Here is a 20,698-nt window from a genome sequence, read left to right on the forward strand (position 1 = left end):
GCACCTTGGGGCCCACCCAGGGATCTGGGGGTATGGAGAAGGGGACTGGACCCCCCTCCCACAACCAAGCACACCATGCCAGTGCCTTGGGACCCATTTGGTGACCCAGGGCATGGAACTGGGGATCAGACACTCTCCACAACCAGGCACACTGCCAGCACCACAAAGCAGGCCAAAAACATCTCCTCCGTGTGGGTGGCCCACCATAGCTGCCACGATAACCATGGCTGCCACAAAGGCAACTAGATGCCACAACTACCACGCAGATGGTCCACCAGACACTAGAGTGAGTTGACACAAGGAGAGTCACCAGCAGAGATAAAGGAGGAGGATATCTGTCTCTACAGAGCCCATTTCATAGTGATGGAAGAAACATCTGCTCTATGATAGTATTGGGGGACCTGATCATGCCTCTCAGCATTGGACAGATCATTTGGGCAACAAATCAACAGAGTAACCATTATTCTTTCAGAAGAAGAGAAGAAATCTAGGGTGATTAGAAAGGGGGGAAGAAAAAGGGGGATGAGGAGGAATGGGACAAGGGGCATAAAGAATACTTACAATTTGTTGTGGAATATACTATAAAACATATGTACTTCACGGGGCCTGGTTTTCCAAATCCTTGCAGTTTCAAATATAGACCTTGAGGAGGACTGGAAATTTTCCTCAGGCTATAAGTCTCTGGTGTAAGATAAAGATTTGTGGCACAGCAAGATTGCTGGCTCAAGGACAGACTAGTTACTGATTGTTATGTAAAGATACCGAGAAATTACTGTAAGATCACTTAATTGTCTAATGGAATGTCATCTGACTTGTTTCACTGAAAGTTACCAACTTATATTGTTAAACTATAACCCCACCTGTGTTCTCTTCCTGTAACTTCCTGGTCTGGGAAATAAATGCAGGAAGGGAACCCCAATTTGGCATTAATTTCCTGAGGAAGGGTTGCCTCTCGCTGGAGGGAGCATTCCCAGGGAAGTTAACCACTTCGGGGCTTCTCACTGCTCAAAAGAGATGAGCTTTGAGTAATCCTTTGTGTCTCCATCACCCAGGGGAAGTGGGGTGACAAATCCGTGGGGGGCAAAGCAACACAAAGCAACAAAATGTAACAATATATATGCTACTAATATTGATTTGATCAACATATCTCAATGTTGAAATATGTATAATCAATTTTGATTCAATAAAAAATAAAATAAAATAAAAAAACGTTCAAATGATTAGGAGTGAGAAGTAAAATAGCAAAGTCCTCACATTCCTTCCCTCCTTCCTTCCACAGCCCTCACTTGCCAGTAGTCAATCATCCCTTGCAAAGCTGTTTTTGTGCCAGGTAGCATGCCTGCTTCTGTGGGCCTCCAGGTAGAACATCTGACGGAGTCACACTGTCTCCAAAAGCCAATCCCTGGAAGCAGCATGTGCCCTCTCTCACAGGATTTATTGACAAACTCCCTATGGAGGCAAGCCTGACGTATCTGCCAGGGCAAGCCAGGGATGAACGGGATGGGGAGGGGGTTGGGCCACACAGGTCCTTTCAGTCCTGGCCCCACTGCTTGGAGGTTGGGACAGGGGAAGAGCAATCCAGGACACACAACATACAATGTGCAAAGTCACTCTTTATTAAGAAAACAAACAGCGATCACAAGTGGGGAAAATACACACCAAACAATTGGCCCTTCGCGTGGGTACTTATGTTACCTGGCCTAGTTTGGCTTCTTGCTCAGCCAGAACCCCAACCCCAGTCATGGGTGTGGCTTCAGGTTGGTGCAAAGAGAAGCAAAGCTGGTGTGGATGAAGACAAAGACCACTTCCAAGGGCTCCTTTTAGGGGATTTGTCTGAAAGCTTCCTGTTGGATCTTGCCCTTGGTCTGGAGGAAGTAAAGGGAAGGAGTTGGGACCTCAGAAGAGTCAGGTGTCCTGAGTTCCATCCCCCATCCACCCGGCCTCTATCTTCCTAGCCTTCTTGAAGGCCCAGGGACATCCATATTTTACCCACTTGATTCCCAGACCTCACCTGGAGTATAGTGAAGACCTGACAAGCTCAGGTGTAGTTCCACTCGTTGTCGTGAAGGCACCTGGGGAGGGAGAAAAACAGGTGATCTCCATTACTACAACAGGACAAACCTTGGAATGCCACTACTTAACCCATGCTACTTTTTTGCTGGGACACATGTACAAGCATGAACACTGTTGTGATGATGACCAAGGACCTAGAGAAAACCAAAACTCCTTTCACTAACACTTGTGCCCACTAGAATTCAAAGCAGAAAAATAGAGATATTCAAAAGAATAAGGGAGCCTGATACATGTCTATTTTTTTTAAAGTTCAAGAAAATAACATTTCCAATTGTTTTTAAATTGAGATATAAGGCACATATTGTAGCACTCACTATTTTAAGGTGTACAATTCAGTGGTTTTCTATTATGTTCACAGGAATGTGCACCCATCACAACTATCTAATTCCAAAACATTTTCATCACCCTAACAGTCATTTTAAAAAACCTTCCTTACTTGTCAGTAGTCACTCCCCATTCCCCCCTTTCCCTAGATTCTGGCGACCATTAAGCTGCTATCTGTCTCTATGGATTTGCTTATTTGGTGCATTTTGTATAAATAGACTCTTAAAATATGCATGAGGATACCTCAAAAAGTTCATGAAAAGATTTGTATTGTCTTCTTTTATATTTACATGAACTTTATGAAGTACCCTTGTAGTCCTTGGTGACTGGCTTCTTTCACTTAGTATAATATTTTTGCTTATTTGGGGCATTTTATATGAATGGACTTATGTACTCTTTTTTGACTGGCTTCTTTTACTTAGAATAATATTTTCAAGGTTCATCCATGTTATAGCATGTATCAGAACTTCATTCGATTTTATTGCTGAATAATATTCCATTATGTGGATATACCACAACTGATTTTTCCATTCATAAACTGATGGACATTTAGGTTGTTTGTGCTTTTTAGCTATAATGGATAATTCTGCTATGAACATTCGTGTAGAAATTTTTGTGTGAACATATGTTTTCATCTCTCCTGGTGGAATTGCTGGATCATGTGGTAACTCCACGTTTAACATTTTAAGAAACTGCCAAACTGTTTTCCACAATAGTTGCATCATTTTTCATTCTTACTAGCGATTTATAAGGGTTCTAACTCATCCATATCTTTGCCAACACTTACTTGCATTTAAAAAAAATCATAGCCATGTTGGTGTGTATAAAGTGATGTCTCACTGTATTTTTGACTTGTGTTTCCCAGATGACTAATGATGTTGGGCATCTTTCTATGTGCTTTGTGGACATTTGTGTGTCTTTTCTTGGAGAAATGTCTATTTAGATCTCTACCCATTTTAGTTGGGTTACTTGTCTTTTTATTATTGAGTTCTAAGAGTTCTTTATATATTCTGGGTAGAAGTCACTTATCAGATATATAATATGCAAATATTTTCTTTGATTCTGTGGGCTGTCTTTTCTCTTTATTGATAGTGTCTTTTGTGAAAAAAAAGTTTTATATTTTAATGAAGTCTACTTTGTCTATTTTTTCTTGTGCTTTTGCTGTCATATGTCAGAAACCATTGCCTAATTCAAGGTCACAAAAACTTACCCCTCTGTTTTCTATTAAGATTTTTATTGTTTTAGCTTTAACTTTTAAGCCTTTGGCACATTTTTGTTTATTTTTGTTTATGTTTTGAGATCAGGGTACAAATTCATTCTTTTGTGCGTGGATATCCAGTTTTCCCTGCACCAAGTGTTTAAAAAGCTATTCTTTACCCATTGGCCATTTTTTGGCACCTTGGTTAAAAATCAATTGACCATAAAGGTAAAGTTATTTTTTTTTGGTGGGGGGCGACTCTCATTTTATTCCATTGATCTCTATGTCTATTTTTAGACCTGTACTATCCAGCATTGATTGCTTACTGTAGCTTTGTAGTAACTTTGTAGTGAGTCCTTCAACTTTTTCCTTCTCTTTCAAGATAATTTTCCTATTCTGGGTTCATTGTATTTTCATTTGAATTTTAGAATTAAGTTGTAAATTTCTACAAAGAAGCCAGCAAGGATTTTGATATGGATTTCATTTGCATTGAATCTGTATATAAATTTGGGTAGTATTTCCATCTTATCAATATTAAGTTTTCCAATTCATTAGCACAAGATGTCTTTCCATTTATTTAGGTCTTTGAAAATTTATTCCTACAATTTGTTGCTGATTTCAGAGTATATGTTTTGCATATTTTTGTTAAATTTGTTCCTAAGTATGTTATTTCTTGATGCTATAGTAATGGAATTGTTTTCTTAATTTTATTTTCTGATTGTTCCTTCATTACTAGTGCATAGTAATACAATCGTTTTTTTTGTATTGATTTTCTGTCCAGAAACAATGCTGAACTTGTTTATTAATTTTAATAGTTTTTTAGTGGTTTCCTTAGGATTTTATATATACAAGATTATCTCATCTGATCTGAACATTATGTTGTTTTAAAATTACTTACCTTATAATAAAATTAATATATATTTTTCATAAGCCCACTTTTTTTGGAAGCACACCATCCAAATCATTATTTTTATAAATTAACTGCACATTTTCATTTTTCACTCCCCACTCCTCTCATCTCACGCCTGCTCCCACAGATTCCCAGCACTCACTTCTGAGACTACTCAAAGTCCATCCCAGACTGGGTGGAGAAAGCCTGCACCATTTCCTGCTGTTCCTTGGAGAGGGTGGACATGGAGCTGGAGAAGGATGTGAGCATTGGGATGGAGAAGGCAGTCTGCGTCTCTTTGGTGCTGTCATTCCTCACAATTAGCTCATCGTTCACAATGCACAGACTGGAGGAAAGATGGGCCATCAGAAAGTTGGACAAATGGACAATCCCACACTTCCCACAATGATCCTGTTTCCTCTGCCACTGAGCAACCAGATTCCTTCTAAATTCCTACCCTGCCTACTTCTCAGATTCCACGTGTGGTACACTTTACCTCTGCCACAGAGCCTGCTTTTGCAGAGATTGTCTACCAGCTTCACTAAATTTGTAGATTTAACCCCAATGTATTTACCCTTTACAAAAGAAGCGGACATTCATCCTCATTTTGAGAGGAGGACAGCGAGTCACAGAGATATCCTATAAATTGACCAAAGTCACACAGCTAATTAGTGGGTGCTGGAGTCAGGAAGAGAATCCTGTATTCTTACCCCAAAGCCCACACTCTTAGCCACATATCTAGACTGCTCCTTGGATCTACTTGCTGGATTTTCATGGTATTGAGAAGACCTTAAGACTACTACCACATTCCTACACCATTGGCTGCAGGCTGGGATGGGTGTTCCCACTGCCACCTACAATACAGCACTTACCTGGAGTTGCTGCCAGAAGTCAAGATGAAGGTCCAGGTGAAGACACGAACAGAACCCTGAGAATTTCCTTCCACTTCAAGGATAACAAACAACAATACCCCCTTAGTGTTGCACATACTTTCTATGCTCAGAGATCGCTCCCCAGTTAGGGTCTTACATGATTCGCTGTGGCAGCCTGAAGGGAGCAAGACTGGGACAGTTTTTCACTGGGAGTCAGGATGGGTTTGAGGGACTGAGAGAACAACAGTAGGAATAATTAGCTCCCAGTGATAGGACCCACTAACATATATCAGATCCCTTGACAAACATAAGTTCACTTATTATTATCACTTTGATTCATTTATATATTATCACTTTGATTCATTTTTCACAGCTGCCCGGAAGATGTGCTTACCAGCCCCATTCTGTAAATGAGGAAACTGAAGGGTTAGGTAACAAGCCAAAGTTCACAAAGTAAGGATCTGGGATGAGAACCATCAAACTTCACAGCCTGTGTCCCTAATGCCTAAGCTGTGACGGGTAAACAGGCATGGAAGTAGGTCAAGTCAGTATTGTTTGGGGGCAAAACAGGGGTGGGAGAACACAGGGAAGGGAAGAGAAAGAAAGGGAAGGGACCTGTGAAGCTGGGAGAGTTCTAGGAGAGAGCCCAGCCAGGGAAAGGGAGTAATGAGGGATCTGAGGAGAGGACTGTACAGACACTCACCTTCCTTGAACACTCCATTAATAGAAAAGTAGAGCATTGTTTCCTGAAAGAAAAGAACAGTAAACTAGGGCTTTCCTAAAACTTCTAAAACCTCATATCTACTTCCAGCTTTCTGGGCCTGCCTGAACTGATGATAGGAGTTAAAGTCATGCTGAGTTTTGGGCAACATACTGAGGGAGTCCACAATGTCACGTTTGGTGTGCTTCAGCAGCTGAACCCACAGTTCTGTTAGGGGAAGAGAAGTGAAGATAGGGGGCTGCCACGCCTTGGCCCCTGTACCCTCTTTTGACTCCTTCACACCCCCTTTCCCATGCTGATCTTCCCCCCTCACCCACTTATGAGAGTCCTTGAGCTTCTTCATATTTCTGCTATCCTTTAAGTACTCCTCCAAGCTGCTCCTAAGAGAGAAAGAACAGGAGGTGGTGGTCCAGCCATTACAGTTATTTTGAGGAGCTGGCCTGTGTCTTCTGGAGAGCCATACAGCCCAGGACCAGAGTCTGAGCTGTGGTACTCACAGTGCTGGGTCTTCGGGGTCAAAAGGAATGGCCAGAGAGAAGCAGGCCTCATCATGGTAAGCATCAAGAAGACCCTTTCGATTTCCAGAGTCATAGATCAAGTAATACCTGTTGGAGAACAAAGAGAACAGGATATCTCTGTGCTTTGGGCCCTAAAGGGGCCTTGAAAACTTCCCTCAAAACGTGAGCATATCTATGCGTGGAGTGGCCTCTCTTGTCCCAGCCCTCCCCTGCTTCATGGTCTCAGGGGTACTTACTGAAGCAGGAACTGCAGACCAGATTCTTCAAGGTCTCAGATCCTTTATAACTTTCCTGGAATGAAAGACACCTTGAAACTATGTGTTTGACAAAACCTCCCTTGCAACAGCTCAAATCTTGATGGCCCCTCCTCACCTTACAAGGTTTGATTATATCAGGGACTTCAATGTCAATTATAATTGGTGGTGGTAACTCCTGGCCATCCTAAGGAAGGGAAGAGCTAGTGAGCATAGCAGACCAGGGAGGTGAAGCTGGATGAGCAAGGAGATGAACAGGTTGGGGTCAGGGGACAGAATTAGAGGTTAGGTATGAACAGGCCCTCTAAATTCTACCAGTAGCACAACAGTTGGCATCTTTACAAGTGGGTCCTGGAAGCCTCTATTATAATATGCAACTTTTGTGAGAATGAGTGAGTGTGAGTGTGAGTGTGTCTGTGTGTGGACAATTTTTCCAGGGAGAATAGTGATGATTTTGTCAGGAGCCCGTGTCCTCTAAAATGGAAACATGTCACCTTGGCAAGACCAAAAATGCCTGAGGGCAGCTATGGAGGTCACATATGTGCATAAGAGGAGACAGTGATGAAGGGAAGGGAGATACATACCAGGGATAACAATTTGGGGAAACAATCCTGGATGGCACTGTCCAAAACCAAAAGATAGAGGGAGGTGACTGACGGATCAGAGTTGCACAGCTCCTCTCCCTCCCCTCCCCCCTCTTGTCTCTCACTCGCTTTACACCCTCCCCTTCCTCCTGGGTAGCTCCCACCTAGACTGCCCTGGCTTCCTCCTTCAGTGCCACAAGGAGCAGCATTTGGAGCCTGGGCTTCCTCCAAGTCCCCATGGAAGGCTCCGGAGGGAGCAGGTAACGGAGTGGGAGCCAAGGGCTCTGCGACCTCATGGGTGTCCAGGATTCTTCCTGGCCTGGCCAAGACCAGGTCATTCCCCAGGGAAGGCCCAGATGCTGGGGCAGGGAGGGGAAGGCAGGGCCATGGATGCAGAAAGCGAGAGAAAGTGGTGGAGGGCGAGACAGGAGACATAGGAGAAGACAGGCAAAGGAGGAAGAGGAATCAAAGCAAAGGGAAGGAAAGGAGCTCTACCATGGTGGTGGGGACAGGGAGGAAAGAGGAAGACAATGGCTCTCCTGCTGAAGCCTTTTCCCTCACCTGCCTCTGCCTGGCCCTGGGGCCTGAGGTAGGAGTGGAAAACATGCAACTGTTGGGCTGGGCCCATTGGATGCATGTTGAGCCTTTGTCACCTGTGTGAGCCCACTCTGAGCAGGGCATGAGAAACAGAGCAGCCACGGGAGCAGGAGGCCTTCCTCAGAAGGAGTGAAGGGTCAGGCCCCAGCTCAGCATGGGTTTGAGGTTTGGGGCCCTCTCATGATCACTGCATTCTTTCCTGATGGTCACTGTGCACCTGTGTCTGTCTGATTCGGTGCATTGTTCTGGGAATCCTATCCAGCCGGAGCTACACAGGGCTCCTCTGAAGGACCAAGTGATGTGTGGAGGGAGGAAAGGAGGGTGCCAGCCTGTGGCTCAAGGCTGTACACACTTGGTCCTGGTGAGGAGGAGGAGCCCTGCTTTTTGGAGCACACTCATGGAGGGTAGGCTGGAGGAGGCTGGGTGCAGAGAGGTGGGAAACACACCCCAGATGAGGAGAAAAGGTGAGCAGGTCAGAGGAAGGAAAGGAGACCTCTAAGCACAGCTGAGGGACAGAGGAAGAGAGGACAGAGCAGGGCCTATGGTCTTCCAGAGGACCAGGGCTGCCTCGTCCTGCAGACAGCACAGCAGGGGCAGCTCAGGCTACTGGAGAGTGAAGGTCCCTAGGAAACATGAACAGCATTATCACTGACCTTACATAGGAAGATTAGTCTGGGAAGGTTCTGCACAAGGGGTTCCCTTCCCGCCACAGCTCTTCCAGCTTCAACCCTTTCACCTTGTCCAACTCCTACACTGACTTCAGCTGTGAAATATGGGAAGGAAACTGGAAGAGGTGTCCAAGGGAAAGAGAGACATCCAGGACCCCGGACCCTCAGCCCCCACTCTCACCTGCAGGTACCTTTGCCTGCCTGTTGTCATCACCGCGATGTGGGCTACCAACCACCCTTTACTCCAATTTGATCTGGCTCCCTCTTTTCACCTGATTTTTGGAAAGATTCAGGATCTTGACTATAGGGGCCTTCTCTGTAATGTCAGACAGGCCATCCAGCTGGTACAGTTTGTTGTTGCACAAGTTTAAGAACAACAGCTTTTGGGGAAGGAGAGTCAGAGTGACAGTTACTATCTAGGACCTCAGAGAAAAATATCCTCTTCACCCCATCTCTTCCACTCCTCTACCTAAATACCAGCACTGGGTGTAAGGCCTCACCTCAGGGAAATTCCTTTTAATGATCTGCAGGGTGGCAGCCATGCAGTTTCTTCGATTCAGGATTATGTCGATATCATGGCCCACCAAGTCTTCAGAAAAAAGAGAAGGGAATCAGAAGGTTGAGAGGGGTCTGCCTGGACCAGCACCAGCACCAACCCCTCCCCAAGTTTCCATCCCTAAGTCTCCTTCCCAGGCAGACCCCTTGCCTCCACTTGCCCTAGAATTACTGCTGTCAGCCATACCTGAGTCAAAGTGCAGCCTCTGGAGGTCTAGAGATTGCTGGGAGACATCATATTGTTTGTTCATGGTCAGCTGCAGAGACAGAGGCGGACAGAGCAGTTCTGAGTCTGTGGTGCTGGTGGTGGTCACAGGGATATCGGGGGGTGGGGGAAGAAGAGGTGGGTCTGGGAAGTGGGCACACAACGTGCTTTGAGTCTGTGTTACCTTTAGCTGCTCCATTTGTTCTGGCTTCAACTTATTCTGCACAGAGTAGGGTACAGCAGAAGGACTGACAAAGACACATATCTGCAGGAAGGAGAGCAGGGTAAGCACCGGGACCTGTAATCCCAAAGATGATGACCAGCCACTGGCCAGTGCTCCTGCCCCAGGACTAGGTACATGGAACGCCCTCGGCACACACCTTTCGATTCTTCTCACCACAAATCTTGTAGCTGACATCCTTCAGTGCGGAGGCAGTACTAGCGTCCTGGACAAAGAACTGGGCCCGATTTTTGACATAGTGGAACTACAGGGAGTATAGGCAAGAGCAATAGTGTCACAGACCAACAGCCCTCGACGAGCCAGGCCTCTCCCCCTCCCCTGTGCCCACTCATCTGGCTTCACCACTGTCCTCTCTTACATCGACCGGGCTGAAGTGGACACTGCAGTGGCTCTGGATTGAATTCATTAGCCATGTCTTGTCATACTTTCTCCCATATGGAATCTATATGTAAGAAGAAGGAATAGGAGGGAGAAGAGAGACAACATGGAATTAAGTCTGGAGAATGATTCAACTAAGTGTTTTATTCTGACCTTCTACTTAGGTTTAAAAGTCTCCTAAGGTAGAGACCATTGACATGATTTCAATTTTTTTTTATTTTTGGTTTTTGTTTGTTTGTTTGTTTTGTTTTTTGTCAGGTATGGATTTCCTAACCAAATTTACCTCCCAAATAATCAAATTCAGATGCTCAAAATTATTCTCCTTTGATAAGATTCCAGAAGATTCTACATATGTAAGATGCTACCTGCCCCTCTGACATGTCCAGAGATTCAACACCCCCACACTCAGCTTGAACCAAACGGAGGCTTCTGGTGGGAAGCTGCTCTATCTTCTTGGTAATAGTTTCCTCCTTTGCCTGTAGCAACCTTTTGTCATCTTCTTGCAGTCAGCCTGTTCCCTTTTATTCCTTCTCTAACTTTGTCCTTGTATGTTAACTCTCCATGTCCCCAGGAAAGTACCTAGCATCTCTATGTGTGGTCAACACAACTCCCCTTGATCTACCTCTCCTTCACATTCTCCATTTTGTCAAAACACTCACTGTGATCTTGAACCACTCCCCAGAGCATCATCTTGTGTGATCTCCTCCATTTCTCTTTCTTGTGGAATTCTATCTTGGTATTCTTTATGCCATTTTACACTACGATTGTCAGGTTGGAAGGTAGACGGGTTGCTGTGGGAAAATGGGTAGGAGATGTCCACACATATATAGAAATGCATAGAAATGCTACACAATCTTCTATACACTCTCAACTCACTGATAACCAGGTCTACAATTAGGACTGCTCAATCATTATATGACTTGTAGCATGCTTCAGCTTTCCAGTGAGAGAAAAAGAAGACCACAGAGAGTGAAAGAGTTTCATAGTCCTAGGGGCTGCTACACACAAACTGGGCTGCCTGGTCACTTACTGACATATTTGGGAGTCCTCTTGGATATCCCTCATTGCCACGTTTTCATCATCCTCCTGAAAGTGGGAAGGCAGAAGCTCATACCCACCATCTGCATAATGAAGGTTTCCCTTTCCAAAATTCCCTTGGAAAGAACCCCCATATCTTTTTTTCTTGAGTACAGCTGCCACCATCTTTGTGTTCTGAAATTGGGAACAAAAATGCAAGTTTGAGGAGACATCAGTGGTCATATACCATGTACCACGTCTTGGCCAAACACCACGGTAGGGCAAGCAAAGTGCCAACATGCCCTAACAGAGCAATCACAGAAGCCCCAAAAAGCAAACTCCTCTGGCTGTACAGATTTGAGAGCCTTTTCTCACAGACAACGTAATTAGGGAAGAAATCCTGAAGGAATGGGTAACTGCATGGAACCATTTATAAAATGGAGGAGGATTTATAAAGAACAAAAGTGCAAGCATTATGAGTTAGACCATTTATCAGCCATACACCAGGAAGGCATCCAAATCATGCCCTCTCTCATGCCTCTGTAATCTAACAACTGCACCAAAATCTGATAGGTAACCTCTTTCACACATTCCAAAACCAATCAGCCACCAAATTTATTTCATTAACAGTTAGCAAGCTGTACTTCCTTTCCTAGTACAAACTTTAATGATAAGATGGACTGATGCAATGGCCCCCTAAACTCTCTCCCTGCCTCCAGCTTTGCCCTCAACAATTCTCTGTTTGAAATAGCCATAGTAAGCTTTTTTTTTTGTTCAGCCCAAAACGACTTTCAGCTCAGGCGACAATGCTTCTAACTTCCACTTTTCTATACCAAGGGTCTAAACTGAATTGAAATAATAGGTGTCAACTACAATCTCTAATTGTTTAGAGACTTTTTTCTATGGTCAGAGAACCTACTCTGTGATTTCAGTTCTTTTAAGTTTGCTTAGGTTTGTTTGATGGCCCAGGAGATGGTCTATCTTCATGAATGTTACAAGCCATATGAAAAAAAAAAAAAGTGTACTCTCCTGTTGTTGGGTAGAGTGTTCTATATAAGTCATGTAGATCCAGTTATTGTATTGACCAAATTATTCAGCTATTCTATATCCTTGTGGATTTTCTGTCTAGTAATTCTATCAAGTGCTGAACGTTGAGTGCAAGCCCTCAACTATAACTGTGGATTTGACTTTCTCCTTTCCGTTCTGTCAGTTTTTGCTTCATATGCTTTGATGCTCTGTTGTTTGGGTGTGTACATGCTTAGGGTCATTATGTCTTCCTTGTTGGACTGATCCTTTTACAATTATGTAACAGCTTCTTTGTCTCTACTAATTTTCTACTTTGTTGGATATTATGACTTCAGGTATGCTTATAAAGTGTTTGGGTTATATTTCGGACTGTATTAACTCTTAGGAATTTCCTTGTTCACCTCCTACACTCACTGCTAACATATTTAATTTGCCATGTGGCAAGATTTGGAAGTTTAATTTACATCTACAGAAATAAGATAAGATCAATTCTTTCTCCCACAGGTGTATTTATTAAGGGTATTTTATTTTTATCACAGTCAACTGAAACAATATACCAGCACATGGTAATACTAGTGTTTTGCGGGGAGGAGAGATTAAGGTAATCAGAGCATTAGAAACCAGATCCCTCTCAGGCTCTAACACTTAAGTTTTTCTAGGTTTGTGCATTACACATTTTATACACTAATTAATCTATGTCATCTCAGAGCACATTTACGAATAAAAGTCCATTCACTCTTGATCATTCCAAGATGTACTGATTATGACCAGACCTCAAATGAACTCTTCTGGGGGGGGTCATTGCTTTCACTGTGTGATCTGCTGTCAGGACAGTCCTCCTACTCACAACTTTTGGGAGTTTCCCTGTGTGGCATTGGAAGTGAAATTAAATGCCAGTGAAACACTTGATCTGGAAATTCTACATTCTCGGTCCCCAAAACTTGGAGGTAACCTCAAGTGCTCTGCACATCTAACTGATCAGGAAATTCTCTTGGCTCTACCTTCAGAATACATCTAGAATCTACCCACTCTCACCTCCTCCATTGCTACCACCCTGGCCATATCACCAGCTCCTATCTCCCGGATTATACTGCCTTCCAACTCATCCCTCTGCTTTTATACTTGCTCCCTTACCATCAATTTTTAACACAGCAGGTAGAAAGATTTTTTAAAGTATAAGTCAAATTTTGTCATTCCTCTGCTCAAAATCCTATAACAGGGGTTTGAAGTCCATCAATATGTTAAAAAGCCATGGGTCCATAATGATACTCAGAAACACCACCAAAAAAGAATGTTATGGGTGACATTTGGAGAATGCCAGGAAACCAACTTTATTTTATAAAAATTTGTAAGTAAATGGGAAGAATCAAATATTGATTCTGCCTTTTCCTGTATAAGCTGTATATAAAAATAGCCAAATTGTTTATGGGCTTCTTTATAAGAATATTCTAGCTAATATATGAAGAAGGCAAGATTGAATTTGACTATCATCATTTAAAAACTCCTAATCAGATGAAGGGTCTATACAGTTGTCATCAATGCTGGTAAAAATCTCAAAAAGGGAAACAACGAGACATCATGTGCCTTGTTATAGAGGTTCTCGCTAAAAACATTGCCTCAGCAGCAATCTATGTCTTTTATTATCATGGAGATGCAATGAATCACATGCATCCAAATTATTACCTGTAAATAATCCATTTTCTTTAACAGAGAGAGAGAGAGAGAAAGGGGTGATAAGTGAATATTTTTGGTGCTTGTATGCTTGTATGCTTTTGGATATATTATGCATATACTAGTACATAGATATATTTTTCAAAACGAATCATAAGGTAAAAATATCTATAGCCTGCTGTTTTTATTTTACAATTTTTTGATATTATTGCGTGTTCAAAATATTGATTTTCATCATTTACCAAACTAATATGCTTTTCCTTTAAAGACATTGTAAAAATTAAAACTAAGGTCACCTGTTTACCAGAGCAAGAACTGAGGGTTGAATTTCACTGTGGTGGAAGCTCAGGAAAGAATAAACATGATTAATCCAAAGTACATCTTTTAAAAGTATTTTCTAAAATATCTAAATAACAATTTCTAACTTTAATATGACTTACACATTAGATTATTGTTTTAGTTAAAATTTTAATTGTCACAAACTTTAGTCTGCTAATAAAATTTCAAATTTTAACAAATCTTTCTAATCAAGTTTTTGCTACTATAAGCAATGCTACTAAGAATAGAATTATATATACATTTTATGTTATATACTTGTTTATAGTTTTCCATGTAATAATTTCCATCTAAGTGGATTATTTTGGTCAAAATATGAATTTTTTAATTTTAAGAGATTTTTATGTGTCATTTATAAGTATATATATATATACCCATTTGCATGCTAATCAAGAGTGAGTGCATGAGCCTATAACCTCACTAGCTCACCAACAATTTAAAAAATTTGTATGTGGTGATACAACAGTTGCCCTTCTTCAAATTTATCTTTCAGAAAAACATTGCCTCTAATGAATATTCATTAGAGAATGGTGGGGAGAGGGGGATCCAGAATCTATTGTTAGTGGGGGTGGCTGAAATATCAGAGAGTGGTTGAAGGTTAGAAGAGACCAAAAGGTCTTACAAGCGAGAGCCAGTCAGGGATGAGAAGATAAGATGAGGATAAACAATGGCAATACAATAAACTGAGCTAAACTTATGAGGTGCTGAATCCGTGCTAGCTATACGTGTCCATCTGGAAAGCTTCATGGAAAGCATATTACATGTGTTTTCCTGCTTCTGTTACACTATTTTCTAAACATTAGAAAGAAGACACAGTGAAAAAGACAACAATGAGGATAATAAGGACTATACCAAACTAGGCATTTGAAAAAGTAAATTTAGAGTTTTGCCTTCTGCAGTGAGAGACTAGCTTAACTGGACCACACTTCCAACTGAGAACAACTAGAAAAGTCTGGAAAATCATTTACAATAAAAAAAAATCATTTAAAGGCACCAAAGTGTAAAAGATACAGTAAGATGTCATACGGCAACGATCAAGGGAAAGAAGGAATCCCAGAAGGTAATCCCAATCCTTCGGATTTTTTTTCTAGCAGCAGTTGATGATTTCTGAGGAGGCCTGTAAAATGCTGAAATGCTGTTAATTTGTACAAAATTTCCACAGAGTCATGGGGGTAAGAGTATAAAATTTGAAGTTGGGCCTGCCAAAGAGAGGGGACTCTGGCAAACCACTCAGTCTTAGATACGGAACTCTAAGAGCTGTGCTAAGTGAGAAAGGATAAATTGGAAATAGACCAGCCCAAGGGACTGAAGTCCAGATTAACCATCTCAGTCATCAATAGGATCAAAGGGATTTAGGACTTTTGTTGCCATCTAGCAGGTTGACAGAAAAAAATAAATTCTTTCCTGGAGGAAGATAACTTTATCCTAAGACTAAAATAAATAAATCTACAACTTATTATATATAGTTCCCTGAAAAAAAAGTAAAAGTAACTATGTGAAAAAGGAGTTAAGATGACATGATTGAAAGCTAGGCAAGCAAAACAAAAAAGAAAGACAATGAAAACAAATCACACAAAATCCAAATAATCCAGATAATGGCATTATTGTTAAGAATATAAAATATTAAAAATTTCAGCCAAGAATTGGAAAATACAAAAAAATGAACAGAATTTCTAGAACTCAAAAATGCAGTAACTGAAATTAAGAAGCATTATGTGATTAGCAGCATAACAGATACACCTGAAGAAAGAATTAGAGATTTAGAGGGGTTTGGAAAGAAGAGTCTGAAGAAAATATCCACAATAAATTATGAAGAGACAAAACAATGGATACAGAAGGAAATGGGGCAAAATTAAAGGAATACAGTAAATAAATCAAACATATGTTTAATTGGAGTCCTAGATGGAAGATGAGAAAATAGTGCAGAAACAGTATTTAAAGATACAATGTTGGAGAAGTTTCAAAAAGGAAGAAAAGATATTAAGTCACAGATGCAAGAAGCAATATTATGTCAAGCAAAGTGGGGTATGAGAAAAACCAGACCCAGGCCCATCATAGTAAAGCTGTTTACACTCCCTTCCCCAAAGCAGGCAGAGAAAAACAACAGATCATCTTCAAATGAGCAAAAATAAGACTGATATATAATTTTTAAGAAGAGATGATAATTTAAGCTAAGTGAAATTATATATCCATAGTGTTGAAGTAAAATAACTGCCAACCTAGAATTACATATCTAGAAAAACTTATCTTTCAAAAATGGAAGTTAAATACACAGACATTTTAATGCAACGAAAGCTATGCAAATTTGTCACCAGACAATATTAAACTAAAGATTCACCATTAAGCCAAAGAAATATGATGCCAGATGGAGACATGTAAATGCAAGAAAGGATGAAGAATAATGGCATTGGCAAATATGTAGAAAAACCTAAATGAGTATTGCCTGCATAATATAGTGATAATTTCTTTGAATAATTCAAATATATATAAATACATATATAAAATTAAAATGCACAACAATAAATTGGGAGGGGCATTAATGAGGTTAAAATGTTGGATAACCTGTGTTATCCAATGAGATGTAAAAGAACTAATATACATTATAGTTGGTAAGGGAAGAATGTATGCTGCAATCTGAAGGGTGAAGACTACAAAAATGACAAAATAATTTTTTGCTACCAAGCCAAATGAGCAAAAATTGAATAATTTCAAAATAATCATATTAAGTATTACAAAAGAAAAGAGAAAATTAGAATAGAAAGATAAATGTAAAGTAAACAGAAAGATAGTATATTTAAGCCAAATTATATCTGAAATTATGTGTAGATAGACTGAAGATTTCAAGTTAAAAAGCAGAGATCATAAGATTATATAAAAAACATTAATTCAATGAAATGTTCCTTAAGAGACACGTGTAAAATATAAAAATATGGAAAAAAAATTTTTTAAATGACAAAAGATATACCATTAAAACACTGACCAACTAAAAGCTGCTAGTAATAGGAGGAAAATTAATAAGCTTGTATTGAGAAGAGAAAAAATATACTTTAAATAAGTACATTACTAGAGAAAAAAGGATATTTCATAATGACAAAAGTTTCAGTTCAGCATGAAGATGTTAATGAAACAAATTTGTATGCACCTTTTAAAATAGAGTCAAAATATACACAGCAAAAAAACTGATAAACTTAAATGGAAAAAATATACACGGTGAAATCTGACAGAAGTAAGTGAAAATGGTCAATTTCACAGTCTCAGTGGGAAAGTTTAACACACCTCACTGAGTGACATATAAAACAGACAATAAAATCAGTTAGATGGAGAAGATTTAAACAACATGAGTAACAAAATTTACTTGACAGAACACTGCATATGACAACATACCCAACATTCCAGAATAGATCATATACTGGGCCATAAAGCAAGCCTCGAGAAACATCTATGGGGGTAATACAATCTACTCTGAATGGTTGGTGTTAAGATTCAAGGGTACTGGTGGCTTGCCAGCCCTTCCCTCACCTCTAGTATGAATCCAAAGAATGTTAATTTCCACCAACCCCTGCTCCAGGTGACCCTGCCATACCTCAAACCCTGGACGTGAGAAGACCACAGAAGCCTTTCTCCTCAACTAGGAGAAAAATTTCACCTCAGCCATGCCACAGGACGAGAGTTTTCCATGTGAAATTGTGATGGGTTTCTCAGGGTCCACTTTGCCCTCATCCTCTGAAGAGTAGGAAACAGTCAGCCTGGGCTCTCACTAACCGCCATTTAAAGGGGAGTCAGCCGTGTGTCCCATAGGTTGGAGAAGGGGTGGTAGAGGGGGCCTAGAAATCCCTCCTGTCCTGTGTGGACTTGAGGCCAAGGACTCATGCTGACCAATTCACCCATGGTATGTCTTGAAGGCAATGACCTGTCACCACCGTCCTCACATGGCTCTCTTGAGGAGAATCTGTGTGGTCTGCAGCTGGGGGTTTGAAGAAGATTGAAGAGAGCTGTTGAGGAAGGTAAGAGCAGGCATCAAACCACTTGTAAGGGCCACATAAACAGGATGGAGTCCTTACAGGAAATTCCTTCCCGAAGGGCATAGAGAGGAGAGCCCTGGGGGCTAGAGGAGACTTACTTCCTATTCTTACTGCCCCCTAAGTTTGTTACGAGCTTAACACCCAAGGAACTGTTTTCAACTGAGCCACCTCTGCAGAGGTGGTTAGCTATAATCAGGAGGCCTTGGACCTAGGTGCTTGTTGCTACAAACACAGGAAGTTCTGTGCCAGGCTCCGTGTTGGCTGCATTACATTGTGTCCCTTTTTGAAACACAAAATGACTCTTAAGTTCAGAACCACCAGCTCCTTGCTCTCTCTGAAGTAGCCAAGGCTTAGGGAGGTGTAGGAGCTCATCTGGGGATAATTCAGATGTTCCCTGGAGATGCAGATGCTGGAACTGAGGTCTATAGAATAGGCATGATCCCATCGTGCATAGTTTTAACAAACTCTCTCCACAATATATTAGATTTACTTAAAGAAGGGTTAAGTTACAGAAAGATCTAAAAATAGCCATGATCCTCTCACCATGACCTAAAGATATCCATTATAAATAGATTGGTGCACATTTTCTAGATGTGTAAGGTCTACCTTAAAATATTTGCAAGTAGCATACATACATGTGTGTGTGTGTGTGTGTGTGTGTACACGCCCATATACATATATATTCTTTTTAAAATTTGCAGTCACATAATTTTCTGCAAATTGGATTTTTCACATATTGTGACATCTCTGATTTTCATTTCTTTAGCCAGTGTAGTTTGGATTCTGTGCAAATGTTTATTGGAGAATCATTTTGCTTTTTAGGTAAATTAATGGTTGATCTTTGTCACCCTCTCTCCTAGTTAGCAAAAGTCCTTTATGTATAGGCATATTAACACAAAGTCTGCAGTACTGTTTGCAAATATGTTGTCCTGGATTTTCATATTTTCATATTTTCTTTTTTTGGCAGTTATAGAAAGTATAAACTTTTATTGAATTTATGACTTAAGGCAGGTCATTCTTTGGGGGCATAGTGAGAAGGGAAGAATATGGGAGAATGGGAAGGGGTCAGAGAAGCTGGAAGAGTTCTGAGAGGGAGCCCACTCAGGGGGAGGGAGCAGCGGGGACTCTGGAGAGGGGACTCTACAGTCACTCACCTTCCTTGAACACCCCACTGACAGAAAAGCAGAGAATCGTTTCCTGAAAGGGAAGAACTCAGGAGCTCAGGATCCTCCTTAACTTCCTACCACCTCCTTCTCTCTGGTGCTGCCCAGGGAGGAAGCAGGTGCTCACCGTCTGGATGCACATGTCCACCATGAAGAAGCTGAGGTCATGCTGAGTTTTGGGCAACACACTGAGGGAGTCCACGATGTCACGTTTTGTGTGCTTCAGCAGCCGCCTCCGCAGGTCTGTAGAAGGAGTCAGAAGAGGAGATCAGGGCCTGCCACACCCTGGCCTTTGGCCCCTATGATTGTCCCTTTCACTCCCTGCCCTTACCCTACCCGTCACACACTTACAGGGGTCCTTCAGCTTCTTCATATTCCTGTCATCCTTGAAGTACTTGCACAAGCTGCTCCTAGAAGAGAGACAGGAGGTGGTGGTCCAGCCAGTGCAGGTGTTTCCAGGAGCTGGCTTGTGTCTGCTGGGGAGCTTACCTCTTGCCATCACCCTGATGTGCGCTACCACTCACCCTCTGCCCAAATTTAATCTGGCTGCCTCTTCTCACCTCATTTTTGGAAAGATTCATGATTTTGACTGTGGGGGACTTCGCTATAATGTTGTTGCCAAGCTCAAGGAAAATAGCTTTTGGAGGACAAGAGTCAGAGTGATGGTTACTATTTAGGGCCTCTCCCCTTTCAAACTCTTCCCTTTCTTTTGCGGTTCATTGATATACTCTCTTTTTCCCCAATCTTTAACTCTTTTAAGAACATTGGGATTGTCAAGGGAAATCGTGTCTGTTGATTTCTCTGAAGGCTGATTAAGAAAGGTGCTCAGAGAAATAAATGTCAAATGTGAGTCTGTTAGAGAGCACCGGAGGGAGAACCAGACCCATTTCTCTTTACAGGACCTTGGGTAGGCCACTTCCTTTCTCATGTCCTTCACTCTTACATAGGTTGGACAACACACATTACTACATTTGTGTTTGTGTGTACTAATAAAAATGTAGAAAATTGCTAATATTGCTGAGTTAGGGAAGTAATCGTGGTTGCTTTTTTTACATTTCTATTTGCTTTATAAATTTTAAAAGTTTATTGTATTTCAATTTCATAATATAAATTATGTTTGAAAAATATTTCACTACTTAAATTTTACATAATTTACAAAACTCTCAATTTGCAAAAACATTTCTGAAAATTCATTATACATTATAAACTATTTAAATTATAATTATTTAATTGTGATTGGTGTTTCTTTTTCTTTCTTGTTTGTTTATTTAGTTAGCTCGCACTTATAAGTGAGGACCTGCAGTATTTTTCTTTCTGTACCTGGCCAATTTCACTTAGCATAATTTTAGAAGGAGAGAGCAGAACTGTTATTACTAGAGATGAAAA

General features: G+C 41.1%; 1 protein-coding gene across 1 annotated transcript in view; it reads right to left on the reverse strand.

The window, feature by feature from the left end:
* LOC134368201 (nuclear RNA export factor 2-like) overlaps nt 1-19,811 on the reverse strand; it is a 28,529-nt gene extending 8,718 nt beyond the window's left edge. Inside the window, 23 exon segments of the mRNA XM_063084744.1 lie at nt 2,012-2,072; nt 4,648-4,830; nt 5,357-5,429; nt 6,060-6,102; nt 6,169-6,270; nt 6,358-6,457; nt 6,575-6,710; nt 6,844-6,886; nt 6,968-7,036; nt 7,434-7,470; nt 8,684-8,793; nt 8,971-9,078; nt 9,199-9,287; nt 9,441-9,510; nt 9,643-9,723; nt 9,839-9,943; nt 10,058-10,141; nt 10,737-10,762; nt 10,765-10,868; nt 11,108-11,289; nt 17,774-17,850; nt 19,394-19,555; nt 19,664-19,811. Of these exon segments, the coding sequence (XP_062940814.1) occupies nt 2,012-2,072; nt 4,648-4,830; nt 5,357-5,429; nt 6,060-6,102; nt 6,169-6,270; nt 6,358-6,457; nt 6,575-6,710; nt 6,844-6,886; nt 6,968-7,036; nt 7,434-7,470; nt 8,684-8,793; nt 8,971-9,078; nt 9,199-9,287; nt 9,441-9,510; nt 9,643-9,723; nt 9,839-9,943; nt 10,058-10,141; nt 10,737-10,762; nt 10,765-10,868; nt 11,108-11,289; nt 17,774-17,850; nt 19,394-19,555; nt 19,664-19,811 (2,193 nt within the window).
* Between the last annotated feature and the right edge of the window lie 887 nt (nt 19,812-20,698).

Source organism: Cynocephalus volans, chromosome X (genome assembly GCF_027409185.1).
Source record: "Cynocephalus volans isolate mCynVol1 chromosome X, mCynVol1.pri, whole genome shotgun sequence".
Taxonomy (NCBI): Eukaryota; Metazoa; Chordata; class Mammalia; order Dermoptera; family Cynocephalidae; genus Cynocephalus; species Cynocephalus volans.